General features: G+C 44.8%; 1 protein-coding gene across 1 annotated transcript in view; it reads right to left on the bottom strand.

The window, feature by feature from the left end:
- Positions 1-3,667: 3,667 nt before the first annotated feature.
- Positions 3,668-17,471, bottom strand: part of LOC115268552 (prolyl hydroxylase EGLN2) — a 54,006-nt gene continuing 40,202 nt past the window's right edge. The window contains exons 5-6 of the mRNA XM_029876642.2: positions 4,938-5,077; positions 3,668-4,836 (exon numbers count right to left, since the gene is read on the bottom strand). Of these exons, the coding sequence (XP_029732502.2) occupies positions 4,620-4,836; positions 4,938-5,077 (357 nt within the window). The 3' untranslated portion in view covers positions 3,668-4,619. The remainder of the gene's footprint in view (positions 4,837-4,937; positions 5,078-17,471) is intronic.

Here is a 17,471-nt window from a genome sequence, read left to right as displayed (position 1 = left end):
CCATAGGAAGTCCAGGAAAAATCTCCGAGGGAATTTTAGGAGGGATTCCCGAAAGAATTTAGAGAGAAATCCCCGAACAAATTTCAGGAGGAATCCCCGAAGAAATTCTAGGAGAAATCTATGAAGCACTTCCAGAAGGAAACCCCAAAGGAATTCCAGAAGGATTCTTGAAAGAATTCCATGAGGAATTCATCAAGCAATTTCTAAGAGAAATCATCAAAGAAATTCCAGGAGGAAACCCGAAGAAATTTCAAGAGAAATCCACGTTGAAATACCATGAGAAAGCCCCGAAATAATATCAGGAGGCATTTATGAAGGATGTTCAAGAGGAATACCCGAATATCGTCAAAGAAATTCCAGGAGGAAACCCGAAGAAATTTCAAGAGAAATCCACGTTAAAATACCATAAGAAAGCCCCGAAATAATATCAGGAGGAATTTATGAAGGATGTTCAAGAGGAATACCCGAAGGAATTCCAGAGGAATTCCCAGAGAAATTCCAGCAAACATTCCAGAATGAATTCTAGAAGGAATCCCCAAAGAGAGTCCAAGAGGAATCCCTAAATGAAGTGCAGGAGAAATCCCTAGAGGAATTCCATGAAGAATATAGGTGGAATTTCTGAAAAATTCTTAGATGAATTACCAAATAAATTCGACGGAATATCAGTAGGAATCTCCGAAACAATTTCAGGAGGAATCCTAGAAGGAAGTCTAGGAGGAAACCTCGAAAGAAAATCTAAGAAGAATCTCCGGAGGAATTCCTGAAAGAATTCCAGGATAAAGCCAGGAGAAATCCACGAAGGAAGTCCAGGGGAACCTCTGAAAAAAATCTAGGAAGAATCCCCAAAGAAATTACAGGAGAAATCCCTGCAGGGATTCCAGGGAAATGATCAATTGATTGATTGATTTGTCTTTATTATAGAGACTTTCAGCCCTTGGCTGATTCGTCTCTTGGGAATGCTTGAAGGAATTCCGGTAGGCAGAATTTGCAGGAGGTATTCTCTAAAGAATTCCTGGAATAACTCCAGAAGGAAATTCTTGAGGAATTATTGGAGAAACTCCACGAAAGATCCCCCAAGAATATCCTGAAGATATACCTGATTATAATCCTTAGGGAATACTTGAAGAAGCTCCTACAAGAAACCTTGAAGCAACTCCTGTAGGACTTCTTGAATGAGCTCCTGGAAAAATCTCTGATGTAACTCCTGGAGGCATCCGTGAGTCTTCCTGGAAAAAAACCCCAATTTCAATCTACAATCTGAAAGAACCCCAGGAGAGATCTCTGGAAGAACTTCTGGAAGAATTTCCGAAGGAACTTCTCGAGCAATCTCCTAAAAATATTCTGAAGGAATCTTGGAAAGAACTCTTGTATGGGAATCCCTCTATAAACTTCTGGGGTAATCCCTAAATTCTCCTGAAGGTATTCGTGGATCTTCGTATAAGTTTCTCTGTAGAACTTCTGCAGAGGTTTCTGAAACAAATTCTGTAGGAATCCCTAAAAAAAATTCTGGAGGAATCTCTGAAGATACATCTGCAAGAATTCCTGAAACTCCTGGAAGAATCTCTGATAAAATTCCTGGAAAGATCCCCTGTAGGAATTGTTAAAGGTACTTCAGAAAGGATCTCTGCAAGAACTCTGCAGGAACTCATTTCTAAAGACCTCTTGCAGGAATTCCTGAAGAAACTACTCACGGGATTTTTGAAAATTCTTCAGGTGGCATTTATGAATCCTCCTGCAAGAATCTTTAAAGGGACTTCTGGAAGGATACCTGAAACTCCCGTTGAAGAAGCTTAGGGAACTTCTGAAGGTATTCCCAATGAACACGTGGAGGCATTCCTGAATCCTCCTGGAGCTATTAGGGAAATCCCTGAACGAACTCCTGGAGAGATCACTGAAGGAACTTCTGGAGCAATTCTTGAAAAACAGTCCTGAAATAATCTCTGGAAAATTTTCTTGAGGCATCCCCAAGGTATTCCAAGAGGAAACCCCGAAGGAATTTCTAGAGGGTATTCTGCTATTCTGCTATAGCAGAATACCCTCTAGAAATTCCTTCGGGGTTTCCTCTTAGAATACCTTGGGGATGCCTCAAGAAAATTTTCCAGAGATTCTTTCAGGACTGTTTTTCAAGAATTGCTCCTGAAAGAATCTCTGGAAAATTTTCTTGAGGCATCTCCAAGGTATTCCAAGAGGAAACCCCGAAGGAATTTCTAGAGGGTATCTTGAACAAATTCCAAAAATTTCTGAAAGATCTCCTGGAATTTCTAAGAAAACTCCTGGACTAGTTCCTAAAAAAACTCCTGTAGTAATTCCTTATGGAACTTCTCAAGGAATCCATGAAGGAACTTTCATACTAATCTCTGAAGGACTCCCTATAAGAATCCTTAAAGGATATTCTGGATGAATCTTTGATGTATCTCTAGGAGGCATCCCTGAATTCTCCTGAAAGAATTTCTGAAGGTACTATAATCGAGATCTTCCTGAGAGATCTTCTGAAAAAAAATCATCCTGGAGGCATCCCTGAAGAATTTCCTGGAGGAATCCCAGGTGGATCTCTTGGAGGCATCAGCATCACTGAATCTATCTGGAAGAATCTCTGAAGAAACTTCTGTAGGTCTGTCCGTAAGGATTGTTGAATGCCCTCATAGGGGTTGTTAGATTTTGAGCTGTTGGATGGCATCCTTAGCTTTCCTTAACGGGGGTTCATATCTATCCTCTGCAACACTGACGCAGCAGTTTTTTCCCGAAAGAGGCGGATCTGCTTGTAACGTTCCACGTTCTGCCGGGTTCGTTACTGCAGCATTGCCGCCCACGCTGCGTTCTTCTCCTCTAAAATCGCCGGCAACGCTATCTCGAGAATCTGTACGTATGCAGTAGCGACATCCGGTTGCTTCAGTCGCTGTAGATCGTACCGAGGCGACCGTCAGTACCGGACATTGTTAATAACGAAGAGTTTTCGGCGTAGTTTGACCATCACCACACACTTATTTCTGAATAGGGTCCTAAAATTAAAGACGAAATCTCGCTTATATTGAATAATACGATCAAGCATGGCATTCTAATCGGAATTGTACTTTACTCGAACTTGAAAAACAAAGGAATATTGAGAAAATTCGAAATAAGTAAAATGGTAAATAGTTCTACTTTGACATTTGAGGTCAACCTTGTGTGACTGAGCTCGACATTTTTCGCACTGGGATTTCAAAAATGTTCCTATCTGACATACACGGTGAAAAAAAATCACTCAAAGTATGTGTTATAAGCTAGGGACGAGACAAAAGGCCAACAAAATAAAAATTTTATATTTTCAACTACGGTTAATAAAAACGTCAAAAATTGAGTAAATATGTACTCTTGAACCATATATTGTGGTTTAAAACAAGAATCCCGATAGGACTTTAGGAGCCTATTGCCTGTTCAGTACTTTTTTGACGAGATTATAACAGCAGTACGATCTCGGTAGTTTCGGTAATCGATTTTACTGAGGTTCAGTAAAACAACTGTCAAAATCGTATGGAAAAGGTAAACAATGCATTTTTGCTGAACGAGTTCGGTGCTCAGCAGTTTTAATCTCGTCAAAAAATACCGAACTCGGTAATCAAAATTAAGTGTGCAGTTTCTAATATAAGCGAGCAATGCTTTCGGATAAAATTATCTATCAAATTTGACATTTTTCAGAACTAAACGTGTTTTTATTCATTTTTTATAACCTTTCTGTTACTGTCCTGCGCTTCCCTGCTAAATACCCGTTCCAATGTACTTTCCAAATAGGGAGAAAATTACGAAGAAAAAATATTAGCACTTGAATTTAGTCTCCCTTCACTTTTGTCTATCTTTTCATCTCTCAAAAAATACTCATGCACAGCATCTCAGTACCGTGCACCAAGATCTATGATCATCGGAAAGACAGCCTATCCAAACTGGTGTACCCTAGCTACTACGTACGTATTCCTAGACTTTTTGTTTCTGGAGTCAACTTTTATGTCATTGGCCTTTTTCACTATGTATTCGAACAACGTGCTCCGTCAGATGTCGCTATCGTCGAAATTCAACGACCGCTGTTAATTTGGTACTAGGAGCCGCCCCAATGCAATGGCACGCTCTCTGTGCGTAACTGTTTGCAACAGTTCCGGCACTACTGCGGATGCTCTAAAGCTAACATTTGACTAACTTTGCGTGTTTGATGTTCTCTTTTCTTTAGTTTGTTGTATGTCCGAGTTTTTTTTTTTCCTATATAAGGAGAACTGTACACTGAACAAAAAGAACTAGTTGAAAAATATAATAATTGCAGGTAATATAACAGTTACTTTGCGGTATTCTCTTAATCGTTAATACAATATCACATTCTCATTTATCAGTATTTGATAGTATATGTATATAAGTTTCAGCTAAATAAATTATTCGACTTTGTCTCATGCCTTCGTTCACATCGGTGCTGTGGTAGAATTTGTTTTGTAAAAGTTAATTCCTTAAAAAACAGACTATCCTAAGCTACTTACTATACTGTTTTACATTGACACAAAAGTCAACAATCCAAACCTAAAGCTAAGAGACTATTTAAACAATATGTGTGTGTGTAACTTACCGCGTTGCGGCACGGAGCGATGCTCACACGCTCACGCTCACGCACTGAACCGTGTGTTTTCGCAGTCCCGTTGGTATCGCAACCGGGCCGATTCCCGCTCCTCGGCGTCCAGATACCACAGGGTGATGGCGTAGCGCGTCCGGTGCGATGGCTGCACCTCGTGCGGATTCCGCCGGTCCGACCAGAAGAACAGAATCCGGTCGAAGACGGGCTCGATGTCGGCCACCCGGTCGTTGCACCCTTCCGGGAAGATTCTGTGTCCGAGGAAGCAGAAGGGAAAGATTATTTTTCAAATTTCGACTCATCTATTTTTCCGTGTTTCAGGTTGAAGCTACCAGTAGTTTACGAAACTTACCGCAAGAGACCGCCACTCGTCCGCACGTCCCAGTTGAGATTGAGATAGTAGATGGCGGTAATACAGCGGCCATCTTTGTTGGGGTTGTCCACGTGTTTGACGTAGTGCGATCCGTGACCCGGATAACATGCCACCATTGCCTGGAATCGTAAAAAAACAACAAAGAAATTAGCGACATCTTTTGTCGGGCGCGGCAAACACGTTGCTGTTTGAACTATTCATCACCAGATGGCAACCAAGAGTGGTGCAAAGTGACCTTGTTCCCCGCCCCTCTTCCCGCACCACATGACACTAAAAGCCGCGAACGACCGAAAAAGCTAATATTTAGCTCATAAATGACCGGGATACGCAAACAATCAGCCGTCATCGTCGTTTTGGCGTACGTGACTTTGCCACATCAACCCAGCTGCTGCTGCAATCAAAAGCAAACTCGAGCCGGAGGAAAGCTTGAAGAGCGGAAAAAGGCTACTGCGATGACCGGGTAGGTAGGTGCCTGCATGCAGAAGAAGCTCCGACGGTTGGCGGTGGTTGCGGTTGGATGAAGAGAAAGACAAACATTCGATCGAAGTCAACCGGTGGTGGCAATCATCCAAGTGAGCGTTGGCTTTGCTGCGCAGTTTTATTCTACTTACTGCAGGCAGGGAAGCGCCACAACTCAAACCGTCGATAAGAACCGCGAGGTGATGGTGTTCATGATGATGCCATATTTTACACATGTCGTTTGGTGAAATTTTTGCGAGATTTGGATTGGGGTATCCAAAGATGACGCGAAAGGCTATGAAAAAGGTGGACATTTTTCCACACATTGTTGAAAATTTCCAAAAACAATTCAATATGTTTTGAAGTGTTTTGTAATTCGGATCTGTCTGTCGTAATTCATGAACGACACCCTAATTAGCAACTCTAAAGCGGCGTTTCGGGGAAGACCACCTGAGATTGCATAGTGGCATGTGAATCAACAAGGCTTATCTGCACCTAGCAAACATTTGTGTATTATTTACGCAGATAGCCAGAACTCTGTAGGTGCCAGCTTAGTAGGCGTGTTCATGACACTAGGTTTACTTCACTTGTTGATCCCAAACTCAATACATCAACTTATTAGTGTTCTAAAGTTTTTAAAATATGTTTGTAGCTGTTGCTCTTTTGGTCGATCCAAGCAGTCTGAAATCCATGTGACAATAACATTCGTCATGCGGTAGTCGCGATAGTGACAAGGTTAAGCTTTTCGCAAGAAGTGGGATGAGCAGGCAGCTGCGCAAGTAGTGCCAGCGTAGGTAGGTAGGTAACCTCATTTCATCCCCGACTGGCTTCTCGGGAGAGATCATGGACGGAACGTGGTTGATGAGGTCCAATCAATGAAAACAGAGATGGGCTCAGTAACATCAGTAAGGGCCTCAGGTAGGTCCAAGCAGAGACTTCGCGGCCAAGCAGGATCATAAGAAGTTCATGGAAACTGTGGCTACGGCAGAGCCCGTGAAGTCGAAGATGCCGAAGTCTACACAAACGGAGGCCTTCGCATTCACGGTTAGTCCACAATGCGTAGTAGATGCGATTGCTTATTGCAAGAAATCGAAGAAGTGTATGAGACAGTTGTCAGGTGAGAAGCTACCAGGCGGCGCTCGCAAGATTAGGAGGTTGTTAACTTCGAAAGTCAGCAGTAATGCCGGTAAGTCAGACCCCAGTCAAGCGTCCCAGAAAGCGAAGAAAATAGGGCCTGAAAGGATCGGCCCGTTTCAGATCAAGATAACAGGAGGTTGCGACCATTGATAGGTCCTCAGCCACCACAAATTACGGCGGGTTGGGGAAGGATGTCTCCATGACCTACAGTAGCGTAGGGACACCAGACTAAAGAAGAGTAGAGTGACGCGTTCATAGCAAATCTTGAAGGCGATGAGGAGCGACGACAAGCTCGTGGGATAGGCGAAATGATCCTCGATCTCAAGCTCGTCAAAGAGCGCAACGGAACCGCTTACAAGAGTCTGACGGAAGAGACGAGATCACTAACGCGGAAGAGCTCGTGCGGGTATTGCGGCAACAGTGCGAGATGCAGGTAGTCGTTCGGCTACAAAATGACTCGGCAGGGACGCTGGTTGCTACCTGTGGTGGACGCTAACAAGTCCGTTAAAGTAGGGAAGCTCAAGGTGGGCTAGCTGGTCAGTATGCGAAGCCACCGGAGCCGTCTTCAGGTGTCTGGAAGGCATGGGACTGTAAAGGCAGAAGTAAGCTGTGCAAGCGAAGTGAAAGTGAACGTCTTAAGGCACGAGACTACACGAATTCTCCGTGTTTGATTTATTCCGGGAAATCCTCGAACAGCAAGCACCCAGCCACGAGAGGGCCAAGGTGTCAAGCTTTCAGAAGAGGCATTAGGAACCACTGGAAAACAGCCCAGCAACTGCTGTGTCAGGCTGTCGCTGAGTGGAAGACGAATACCGCAATCATAGTGGATCCATACCGAGTACTCTCCGGTACCGGCAACTGGATCGCGGATGGATCCGAAAAAATGGTGACCCCGTTCAGGAGTTGGTGTCTACTACCATCGAGGGCTTCGTGGTCACCAAGGTAAACGGGGTCTTCTCCTGTATCTGTTTATACACCTGCTCGGTGATCGATAGAGTGTTCATGAAGACCCTGGACTGTATGACGAACTGTGGAGTGTGATTAGCACAGCGTTGGACGAATTTCAGCGGCGAACAGCGGTGAAACAGCCATGAAGCTGGCAGGGCGCAGCAGGAAAGATCGTCGAAATACGGCTGACGAAGTGCTGCACATACCGACTTTGGACAGTCAGTGGAATGATTGCGGTGCAGAAGCTGATGCAGAAAGACTTCGGAGTCGAATCGGACTGTGAGATAAAGAGTGACAAGAGAGAGAGACTGTTGCAACAGTAGGCGAAGTATACGGGAGTGTGTTCATGCTGAAGACAGTCGAATTTGCGAAGCTGGAGTAAGGAGGTTCGTCATCCGATCCGAAGAATTGCCAACATATTTGGCACAGACGCTTCGGACACCGAGATCCTGCAGTACTTGATCGCCTGAAAACCGGTGGCTTGGCAGAAGTACTCCGGATGCAGGATTGCGGATTGAGGCAGATTTGCGAAATCTGTCTGGAAGGTAAGGTACCCCGTTGTCCGTTCCCGAAAGTACCCCAGAACAGATCTAGCCGTGTACTTGACCTAGTGCACACTGACGCTCAATGATGACTTTAACCGATACAGCGTTGTTTGTTTGCTGAAGGAGAAGTCGGAAGTCGTCGGATATATCAAGCAGTATATTGCTCACGTCAAAGCGTTGTTTGGGAGAACTCCTTGCGTCATCAGATCGGATCGAATGGTGGCGGCGAGTATGTAAACAAAGAGTTGCAGAGCTTCTGCGAACAAGAAGGCATAGGTATAGGCACAAAGGCCTATTTGCCACAACAGAATGATGTCGCGGAGCGCAAGAACCGCACGCTGCAAGAGATGGCTACATGTATGCAAATCGTTACGAAGCTTCCGAAGCGGTACTGGGGAGAGGCGCAGAACCGGTTACGTCCGTATCTGTCCGTATCCCGAACAAGAGCCGCCAGAAGTTTGTTTTCGTCGGATACAACGAAGAGTTAAAAGGCCTACCGTGTGTTAGACATGAAGGCGAACAGGATAACGTTCAGCCGAGATGTTGAGTTCTTCGAACAGAAAGTTGGACAGGAAGCGGCCATGTCATCTGATAACGTTGGTGACGCTGTGCTGGCAGTAGAACAGCGAGCGGAGAAACGGACAACCATTCCAAGAGGTTTGAAAGCGGCTAAGCCTGGTTCTGTTGCCTAAGGAGGGGAAATCATACATATCACCGTATTGCTATTCTCGAAACGGCGGAATGGTGCTCAAGAGGATCATTCTCAACAAACTGTCGAGATATACCGAGAGTGTAAATGATCTCTTATTATTATTATTATTATTATTATTATTATTATTAATATTTATTAAAGACACTTTACCACTTATGTGGCATTCGTGTCTGGATGATCTCTTGTGTTACCAGTTCGGCTTCCGGAAGGGTATAGGTCGACGGTAGGCGCTATCTACAAAGACCACTGAGATACATAGCTCTCTCCAGCGTAAGAAGAGAGGAATTCGCTACTGACAGTAGTAGTAGGAATGCGTACAATAGTACCAGTTGAGTGTCTATAGCCGATGCGCTCCTGCGTCTTGGGATACCCGGCTACATATACAAGATTCTAGGAAGTAACTTCCAGGATCCAGTACTAGTATACGACACAGAGGTAGGTGGGGAATGCTTTCACATGACCTCTGGAGCTCTAGAGCTCCGCAAGGTTCCATCCTGGATCCAGTATTATGAATTGTCATGTGCAAAGAGGTGTTGAAGTTAAAGCTCCCGGTGGGCGTGGCAATCGGCGCCTTCGCTGACGTTACTACGCTGGAAATCTACGGTGAATCGACCGAAGAAATGGAATTGACTGCACTCTACGTATCGACACTGGAAAATGCGTATAGGCTAACCTAGCTCGGGTTGTTTAGAGCCATGGTTGCTTTAGACAGTATTAACGCAGATTCTGTCATACGGATTCTCCCGAGTTTCCGGTGTGTGCGGAGAAACATGACAATCCGGACAAAAAAGTCCAGAGGATGTGTAAAGACAAGTCTGGCTGAAAATCCGTTTCAGCGACTGTCGCCTAAATCGACTCGGAGCTACAGAGGAGGTCGCGCATGGACTCGAGAAGTGGATAGTTCAGGTGCAAATCCAGCGGTGGTCCAAGAATTCGGAGTCGGTCACACCAGTGCCCTGCGGTCGATCTCTACCATTCTATTGAACAAGTGGCCGCGTGTAGAACATCCTGGCAGCGTCGCTGTCATAGCGTCGGTGTATGTACTGGATTGATTCCGAGGATGGAAAGGGATGTAACCATTGATCTCGTAGACTCCAGACAGCTTTGCCCAGAGGATGTATAAAGACGAGCTTGGCTAGCGCTTAAATTCTCTTGGAGCAAAAGAGGAGGTCGCGCATCGACTCGAGAAGTGGCTAGTTCTGGTGCAAATCAAGAGGTGGTTCAAGGATTCGGAGCCGACTACACAGGTCATACCGTTGCCCTGCGGTCGAACTCAACGACCAAGAGGTCGTGTGAAGAACATCCTGGAGGCGTCAGTGTACTGGGTTGGTTGGGTTTAGCAAGTCTTTCTGTGTGCTAGCCATAATAGAACCTTAATCTTTAGAAGGTCAAATCGCGGTGTACGCGGTATCAGTTCTTGACACTTGCAAAGCAGTTGGAAGCAGGGGTGGTGTCGACCCTGCCCGCCTTCCGCGGACAAAGGGATTGGTAAGGCCACCGGGGAAGCTGGCATTGCGTTCAATGTACTGCAATGGTCTCCTAAAAGGGCGTGTCATGATGTTCGTTGATGGAAGCTAACCTCGAATACAGACATAGTTGGTCTGTTACAGCCTACTTATCTGTGCTGCGTTCATATCCTCCAAGATCACTCCACAGCTCGTCCAACCAGTCGTATCGTAGACTAAGTTCCACATCTAGCTTCAATTGTATCGTTGACGTACTTCCGATCTTCAACAGTTTCCAAATGGAGCTATGCAGCTTACTCTTGGTCGGTTTAACTATTATTAGATGCTGCTGCTATAACTAGCTGAACAATCGGCAACGAGCAAACACCTATGTATTGAGCGATACGTCTAAAAGGAGTTCTGTAGGGTCGTGATTCGACTGCACCTGTTGCTCCAGGACCAACAGTAAATATGCAACGACACCAACTATGAGACGAACTAGCACTCCACATAGCCACAGCACTTGAAGACCGTACAGAACCTCGAGGCTCTAGAACAGGTTACTGAGTATTCAACAGCAGTGGCTGTGTTCGGTACACTGAAACGTTTGGGGAACCGGATCACCACATTGCAAACCAAGACTGGTCGATTAACACAGTACCAGCAAAGAAGTCGATCAACGGGGCTAGGTCGTTATGTTGCAGTCATGTGCATGTACAGCAGTTGATGAGTATTCTTGCACAACGATTGCGGCGTTAGAGAGAATGTTCAAAGCGGAAGGAAACAAACGGATGTTCACCATAAACGAAAGGAAGTTCTATAACCACATCCGACGAAACGACAAGCGTGTTTTTGGCGAGTTCCTTCTGGAGATTGGAGACGTTACACAGTTCTAGACCGATCGGTGGAAGAACGTTGTTCAGTACAGCGACACTGAGATGTCATTGACTGAGTACAGCGACAGAGATATGTTTGTGCTCATGATATTCGTGAGGCTACCCGGTACACCTGGATTTAGGCTGCACTAAGAACGATGGTGATTTGCTTCAACATGGTGCTAGAAGGACCTGTGGAACTTTAGTGGAGATCTGAGTAGGTCATGCAAATAAGGCATCGAGATTATTCCTGAAGGTGTTGAGTCAATAAGTACCATATTGGCGACGAACAAGAACCCATAGACCAGAATACGTAACTATTTGTCGGTGGAACTTGGGGTCATTGAACCGTTAAAAGTTATGGTAGTTGCCGACTGGAGGCGTTGAGTCCTCTGCACCTGAACAAGTTCATGCGGATGTCGGAGTGTTGTTGGGAAATGTTTATTTTGGCATAAGGGTTCACGCAATGGTGCGTGGATGCCAGGCGGCGTGAAGTGATAGATTGTGTGGAGATTACTGTGAAGCGGCACAGTTCGCTTGGTTGCATAGCTTGTAGGCGTTCTATGATAGACTTACACCGCGCTGTGAAAGTTCGAAGGAAAGGAAACGGATTTTTTAATCCGCTTCTAGTTCTATCGATGGCTATGAATATACTTTATACATGAGATTTATATGTAAAGAAGAGAGTATAGAGACAGTAGAGAGATACATAAATGTTGGAGGAAATGGACGAGCTAGGAATTGTACCCAGGACCTTCTGCATATGACTCAGAAGCGTTAGCCACTAGAACACGAAGCTCGTCTTGATTGAAACAGAGATTTTGAACATACTTAAAGTATGAAGTTTATTTAAGAAACACAATTTTAGAATTTAAAAGGAAATAATAAAAATTGAGTGCTCAAGGAAAAACTAAATAAGCGAAAATAAATCAAAACGATCAATTTCTCATCAAAGTAGTCCCGTGTCCTCTGTCAAGGGCACACCACCACGGTCGCCTGCCTGCCCTCAAATAATCCTACTTCCTGGAAAGTTTCCTCGCCGGTGGTGCTGGTGCCCGTGTATATAATCCTACAAACATCATTCATTACCATTACACACTGCGGATTGCGCGCTCAAATAGAGAATGCACACAAAAATCGAACCGACGAGCGATAAAAAGCATACAAACAAATGCGCTGGCTAGGACTTGGACGACGCACCACCGCCTGCTTCGACCGACCGAAACCTGAGACACAGAAAGATGACGGAGGGGGTGGCGAGGCGATGCGATATCTTTGCCATTCTTCCCGTATGTATAAGCTTTGTGCTAATTTAGGAATCTCGCACCGAGAAAGAGAGCATACAAGACGTACCTACTAGCTACGTGACCGGCGGTGCGTTGTTCTGAGACTGATGAGTACCGCTCCGCTCGCTATCAGCCGAGTCAGTCGTCAGTTAGAGCGTGTCAGGCATTTTCCACCGTTTCTTCCGCTGACTCAATTCCGAGGCCAAAACTCATTGACAGGCGGTCAGGTAGGCTTAAGCCGGGTGGTATCATCCGACCGACCGACGGCGTCCACTTCAGAACTATGAGCATGTGAAGGAAGGTACTGCCCGCGTTCAAGGTCCGATAAGAATGAGTACTCGCGACGCGAGGTCGACTGACAGCAAGCAAATCAGAGTAGGCTAGGCTAGACGCCTGCCGACCGCGCCGGCAGGGTTGCCATTATGCCAGATTTATCTGGCACTGCCAGATTTTCAGGTGGCAAAAAGATAAAAAGAGAAACCATCGATTTCGCCAGATTTTTTATTTCAAGCCTGTTTGAAAATGTATCTTATTAATCTAGCAATATTAAGACAACTCAAAATTCTGCGTCTTTCATTTGAATCTGTTCGTTGGAAACTCGTTAACTTTCTTGCACATTCAATTCGATTAGGTACCATTACTGATTTTTCAGATGAATAAGATTTAGTAATTATGTTATCTTAGTCAAAATTACATTTGCATTTTCGATACATTAATCGAAAGATGTGTTACGCTGCAGCTTGTATACCATTTGATTAGTGTTGTTTTGGTTGAAATTGTGAATAATTCTTGATTGACTTCGTTTATTGACTACAATAACTGAGTCGGTGAAGAGGGGAAAAGACAATGTATTATTTGTTTTGTATATTCAATGCAAAAAAAAAAAAAAAAATTCAGTTAAATTTTGATCAATGTTGAGGATTTTCAAAACTATGTGTAGTGCCAGATTTTGCCAGATTTTTAATTACAGACTTGCCAGATAAGTTCAAAAATGTAGTGGCAACCCTGCGCGCCGGTATAAACGACCGCACGTGTTCCTCACGCACCCGCCATCAGAAGTAGGCGTAGCAGCTCGTTATCCGCAAACGATTCTCGCCTACTGCGGTGTTCTCGCTATACGCATGCACGCACTCATTCACCCGCTTGATTCTCGATTTCGTTCGACCGGATTGAACCGGATTTTGCTAGAGCAGTTGATGTTGGTGCGTGGTAGACAGGCAGATGGTCAAGCCAGGCCTTTTTTCCGCTACGCGCCCGCTCGCGAAATGACCTTCCCGAAGTTCAACGGCGTTTTTCGGATTCTTGCTTCTATTCGACTTTCACAGTAGGCTACACGTGTATCCTGATGATATCAGGTTTTTTACTGTTAAGATTTTTTTCAATTCATCGCGATTTTTTCGCTTCACCTTAATTCGACAAGACAAGATTCTTTATTATTGTTTACACACGAATACGATCGTATCTCGGTATGGCAATTCGGGCAATTCACACACCGATTCGAACGAAATCGTAATTTGATTGTCCTCCGATAAATTGAACAATGATAATTCCATCGTGCAGCAGGCGGTGTGTGTGGAGAACCTCGCAGACAGTTAGGCAGGGAGAGGTCATAAAACCGAAATTTATGTCATTTTAGGGAGGTTCGGTTCGGTACGCGCGCGTATTTTCTCACGTACGCCATGCGTCATGGCATGCTGCTGAGTGCTATACTCTTGTAGCAGGGGGATGTTTTGTTTTGCTTTGACCTTCCTCAAGGCAGGCAAGACGAGAGGAATAGCAGAACCCCGCCTACTGTGTGCACCGACCCGAGCCAATTTCAGGTAAGAAAATCAGCAAGCGTTGCTTTTTGTGCGAAAACATGAACTAGCGTTTCGAAACGAGTTCGCATTCGTACGTTGAACTTAGGTTTCTTTAACTTGTTCTTTGGAGATGCAGCCTACTGGATTTAAGCTTTATTATGACTATTATATAGCCTACCATTGGTGTTGAAGCAGTTACAAAACCATGGTAAAACCAAAACATGATTCTGGGACACCATAAAAGCTAAGCTTCTAGCTCATTATTTCTACTGCAGTCACTTTCCACCAGACCATGACTCAACAGTAATCATTTAACCATTACCCATACAGTCAGTCAATGACCTTCCGCAATGACAGCCACCCTCAACCAATCGTTATAACCGACATTAACCATTTCGGTTAATCTCTGCGTGTCCTATGCTTTGCTCTTTCCTTCGTACCGTGAAATGCGCACGTTATCGTAGGAAGGTGTGCACTGTGCATTATGTTGCTCCAGTCACGTCAACCGGAGCCGGAGGCCATATGTTGCATGTTGGGCGTACGACGCTGGCAGGCAGACAATCTGGCGTTCTGAGATTTCCATCATTCCACGCCGCCAGAGCGCAAACGTGCAGAAGAAGCCGCCTCAAAGTATGACTAGACAAGAGCTCAGCACCTACATGCCAAGTAAAAGCATACTTTGATCGGACCGGTAGATAGTTTATTATGTCTGTCTGTACTTTTATCTTCAAATTTGCGTCCGTGTTGCCTCGATGCATCGTTGTTGGTGGGCATGGTCACGTAGTCCACGTGCACTGCGACTGCTGGGATGGACTGACGCACGCACGCGCGCTCACAGATTTCCTCATTATTCATCATCACCACTGGAAATTGTTATCTCCGGAATCGCTTTTCGGTGATTGCTTACGACATCCGTGGCTGATGCTCAAACGTTTGAAGTGAGAAGTGGGAGGATTACGTGTGAGTATGAAGTAGTTTAAAGGCTTGATGATGCTGGAACAGTTTCATGCTTCTTAAAAATCACATTATAAGAGCAGAAAATATGTAGTTTTCGATATACGTATCGATTGATGTAGCGATATCCTCCGCGTCCTCTGCATCTGTAGGAGAGTGTGAATACTGAAGCGCAGGAGAACATGGATCGAAACGATATGCGGAGGTTTTATGCATCTGTCAATAGCGCGTGACACAAGATTGTTCCAGTTTCAGCTATCTAAATACAATGACCGAGAAGAAAATTTGCTGACAGAAAAAAAAATCAATGGTGTCAGTCAGGCGGAAGGAGCAGAAGGACAGAATATCATTCAATCCACCAGATTCTAATGAAAATATGGCACGGTGAATAAATGCCCATTAGCCGGTTAGATGATCTCATATTCCCAGTCTACAAGAAAAAGTACAACCGAAAGTGTGTTATTTGCAGAGGGAATAACTTTTTCAAATTTAGCTTACAAGTACTGTCGTATGACCTGTTCAACTGAGGCCTCTTGAGAAGGGTGTCCGACCATTTGGCCGAACGCCGTTTGGCCGAATGACATCTGGCCGAAAGGGTCGTTTGGACGAATGCCGTTTGGACGAATCATTATCAAAAGAATTCAGAGGAAGTTTTTGAGATTCTAACTGTCAATATGATCATCAGAAGTATTGTCTTCTTTTAACCATAGGCTATTCTTTCTAGTTTTGATTTTTTAGGATGAGTTGGCGTTGAAACTGCCAATATTTCATCAAAGAGTTTTCCTTCTTTAAATCATAGGCTGTTCTTTCGAGTGAAACGGGAAACAGTGATATGATCATTTAGGTTCATCATTCATTTTTCGGCCAAACGGCATTCGCCCAAGTGACACGAAACCCTTGAAGTCTTTCGCCGGCAAAATACCAGGCAGGGTTTCAAGGAGGCCGATCAACGACGGCTCAAATGTTTAGCCTGCGGATAAATTTCGGCAGCATAACTTGCACTGTTTATTGATTTTAAAGCAGCGATTGATTTTAGTGACTTCCTGCGGATTGTTGATAGGGAAGTGTTTGAAGTTGTTGAAGAATGTATGTATCTTGGAACACTTGTGACATGTGAAAATGACGTTTTTGTCGTCCTGGAGTAATTTGGTTTTTATGCTGCCACCGGTGAGCGCTGTTCCGGTGTTTTCCAGGGCCATAATCATCGGTCTGTCCTCCTCCGACAATCCGGCTAGCAGCAACAACATTCAAACCCATTCTTGCGATATGTCAAATTCAACCCCCCGGAGCTGCTGGGCAGTTAACACGATTTACGTTACGTACGTGTCGATGGAGTCACACGCCGCCAACGTAGTGGTGATGAGCTTCCTGAGGAGTCCTACACGCGTCGGGTTCGATACACGGCAGCATTGACGAAATTTGAACTGCATTCGGGTTTCCTTGTGGGTTACCGATTCCGCGGACTCTTGCTGCATTTTCCGGCGATATCATTTTCACTTTTTCAAAAGCCGTTGAAAAAAAAACACTTCGGTTGACGGTTAAACTAGGAATGACAATTTTATTCTATACTACGCCTACTGCCTAAACGGCATCAGCTGAGGGTTACACATTTAAATTCAAATTCTGCACGCCTACTGTTACAGACGACAGTTTCCCGTGAATTGGAAATGCATATTGCAGCTATGAATAGGGCATTTTACGGGTTAGATTTCTGTGGCGTTTAATGGGATTTAAAGAGCGTTTCAGGTAGAAGCAGAAGCGTTTTTGAAGAATTAGGGCGTTTCTCAAGATACGTTTTAGAATCACTCTTTGCAACGCCCTAAAACACCCTGAGACCCCTTTGAACATCTCTTGCAAACGTGTACGCGACCGAATCTGTGACATCTAATCCGGAAGCTGATGGCGAAGCTGAAAATTATTGAAGGCTCCTCGGTGATGAACCCTCTTGTCAATCGCTCGAAGCGAGCCTCCACCTCATGTCGTTCTGAATCCTCACCATCGCTGCACCGCTTCTCGCACATTTGCTTCAGGAAGGATACCTTTGGAGTCAAGGTTACTTTTTCCGTAGCGACGGCGAAGGCTTTCCCAGGTGTCCCGCCTTTGATGAGGTTCGGTTGGCTGTCCTCAAGCAAAAGGCCGATTGCTGCTCGTGCCTCTTGCTTCAGATCAGCTGCTTCAGATCCAGCACCTAGTTCTGGTCGGTTCTCGATCACGAACTGCCACAATTCTTCACGAACTAGCAGAAACTCTACCGTTTACTTCTAAATACTATAATTGCTTCCATTCAGCTTGGCAGCTTCCCAAACGATCCATTTTCGCTTGCAGAGTGAAAAAAAAAAGATCGGCTTGTTTA

Source organism: Aedes albopictus, chromosome 1, assembly GCF_035046485.1.
Source record: "Aedes albopictus strain Foshan chromosome 1, AalbF5, whole genome shotgun sequence".
In the NCBI taxonomy this organism is placed as follows: Eukaryota; Metazoa; Arthropoda; class Insecta; order Diptera; family Culicidae; genus Aedes; species Aedes albopictus.
Note: the sequence above shows the minus strand (reverse complement) of the source record. Positions and strands in the feature narration are given on the sequence as shown.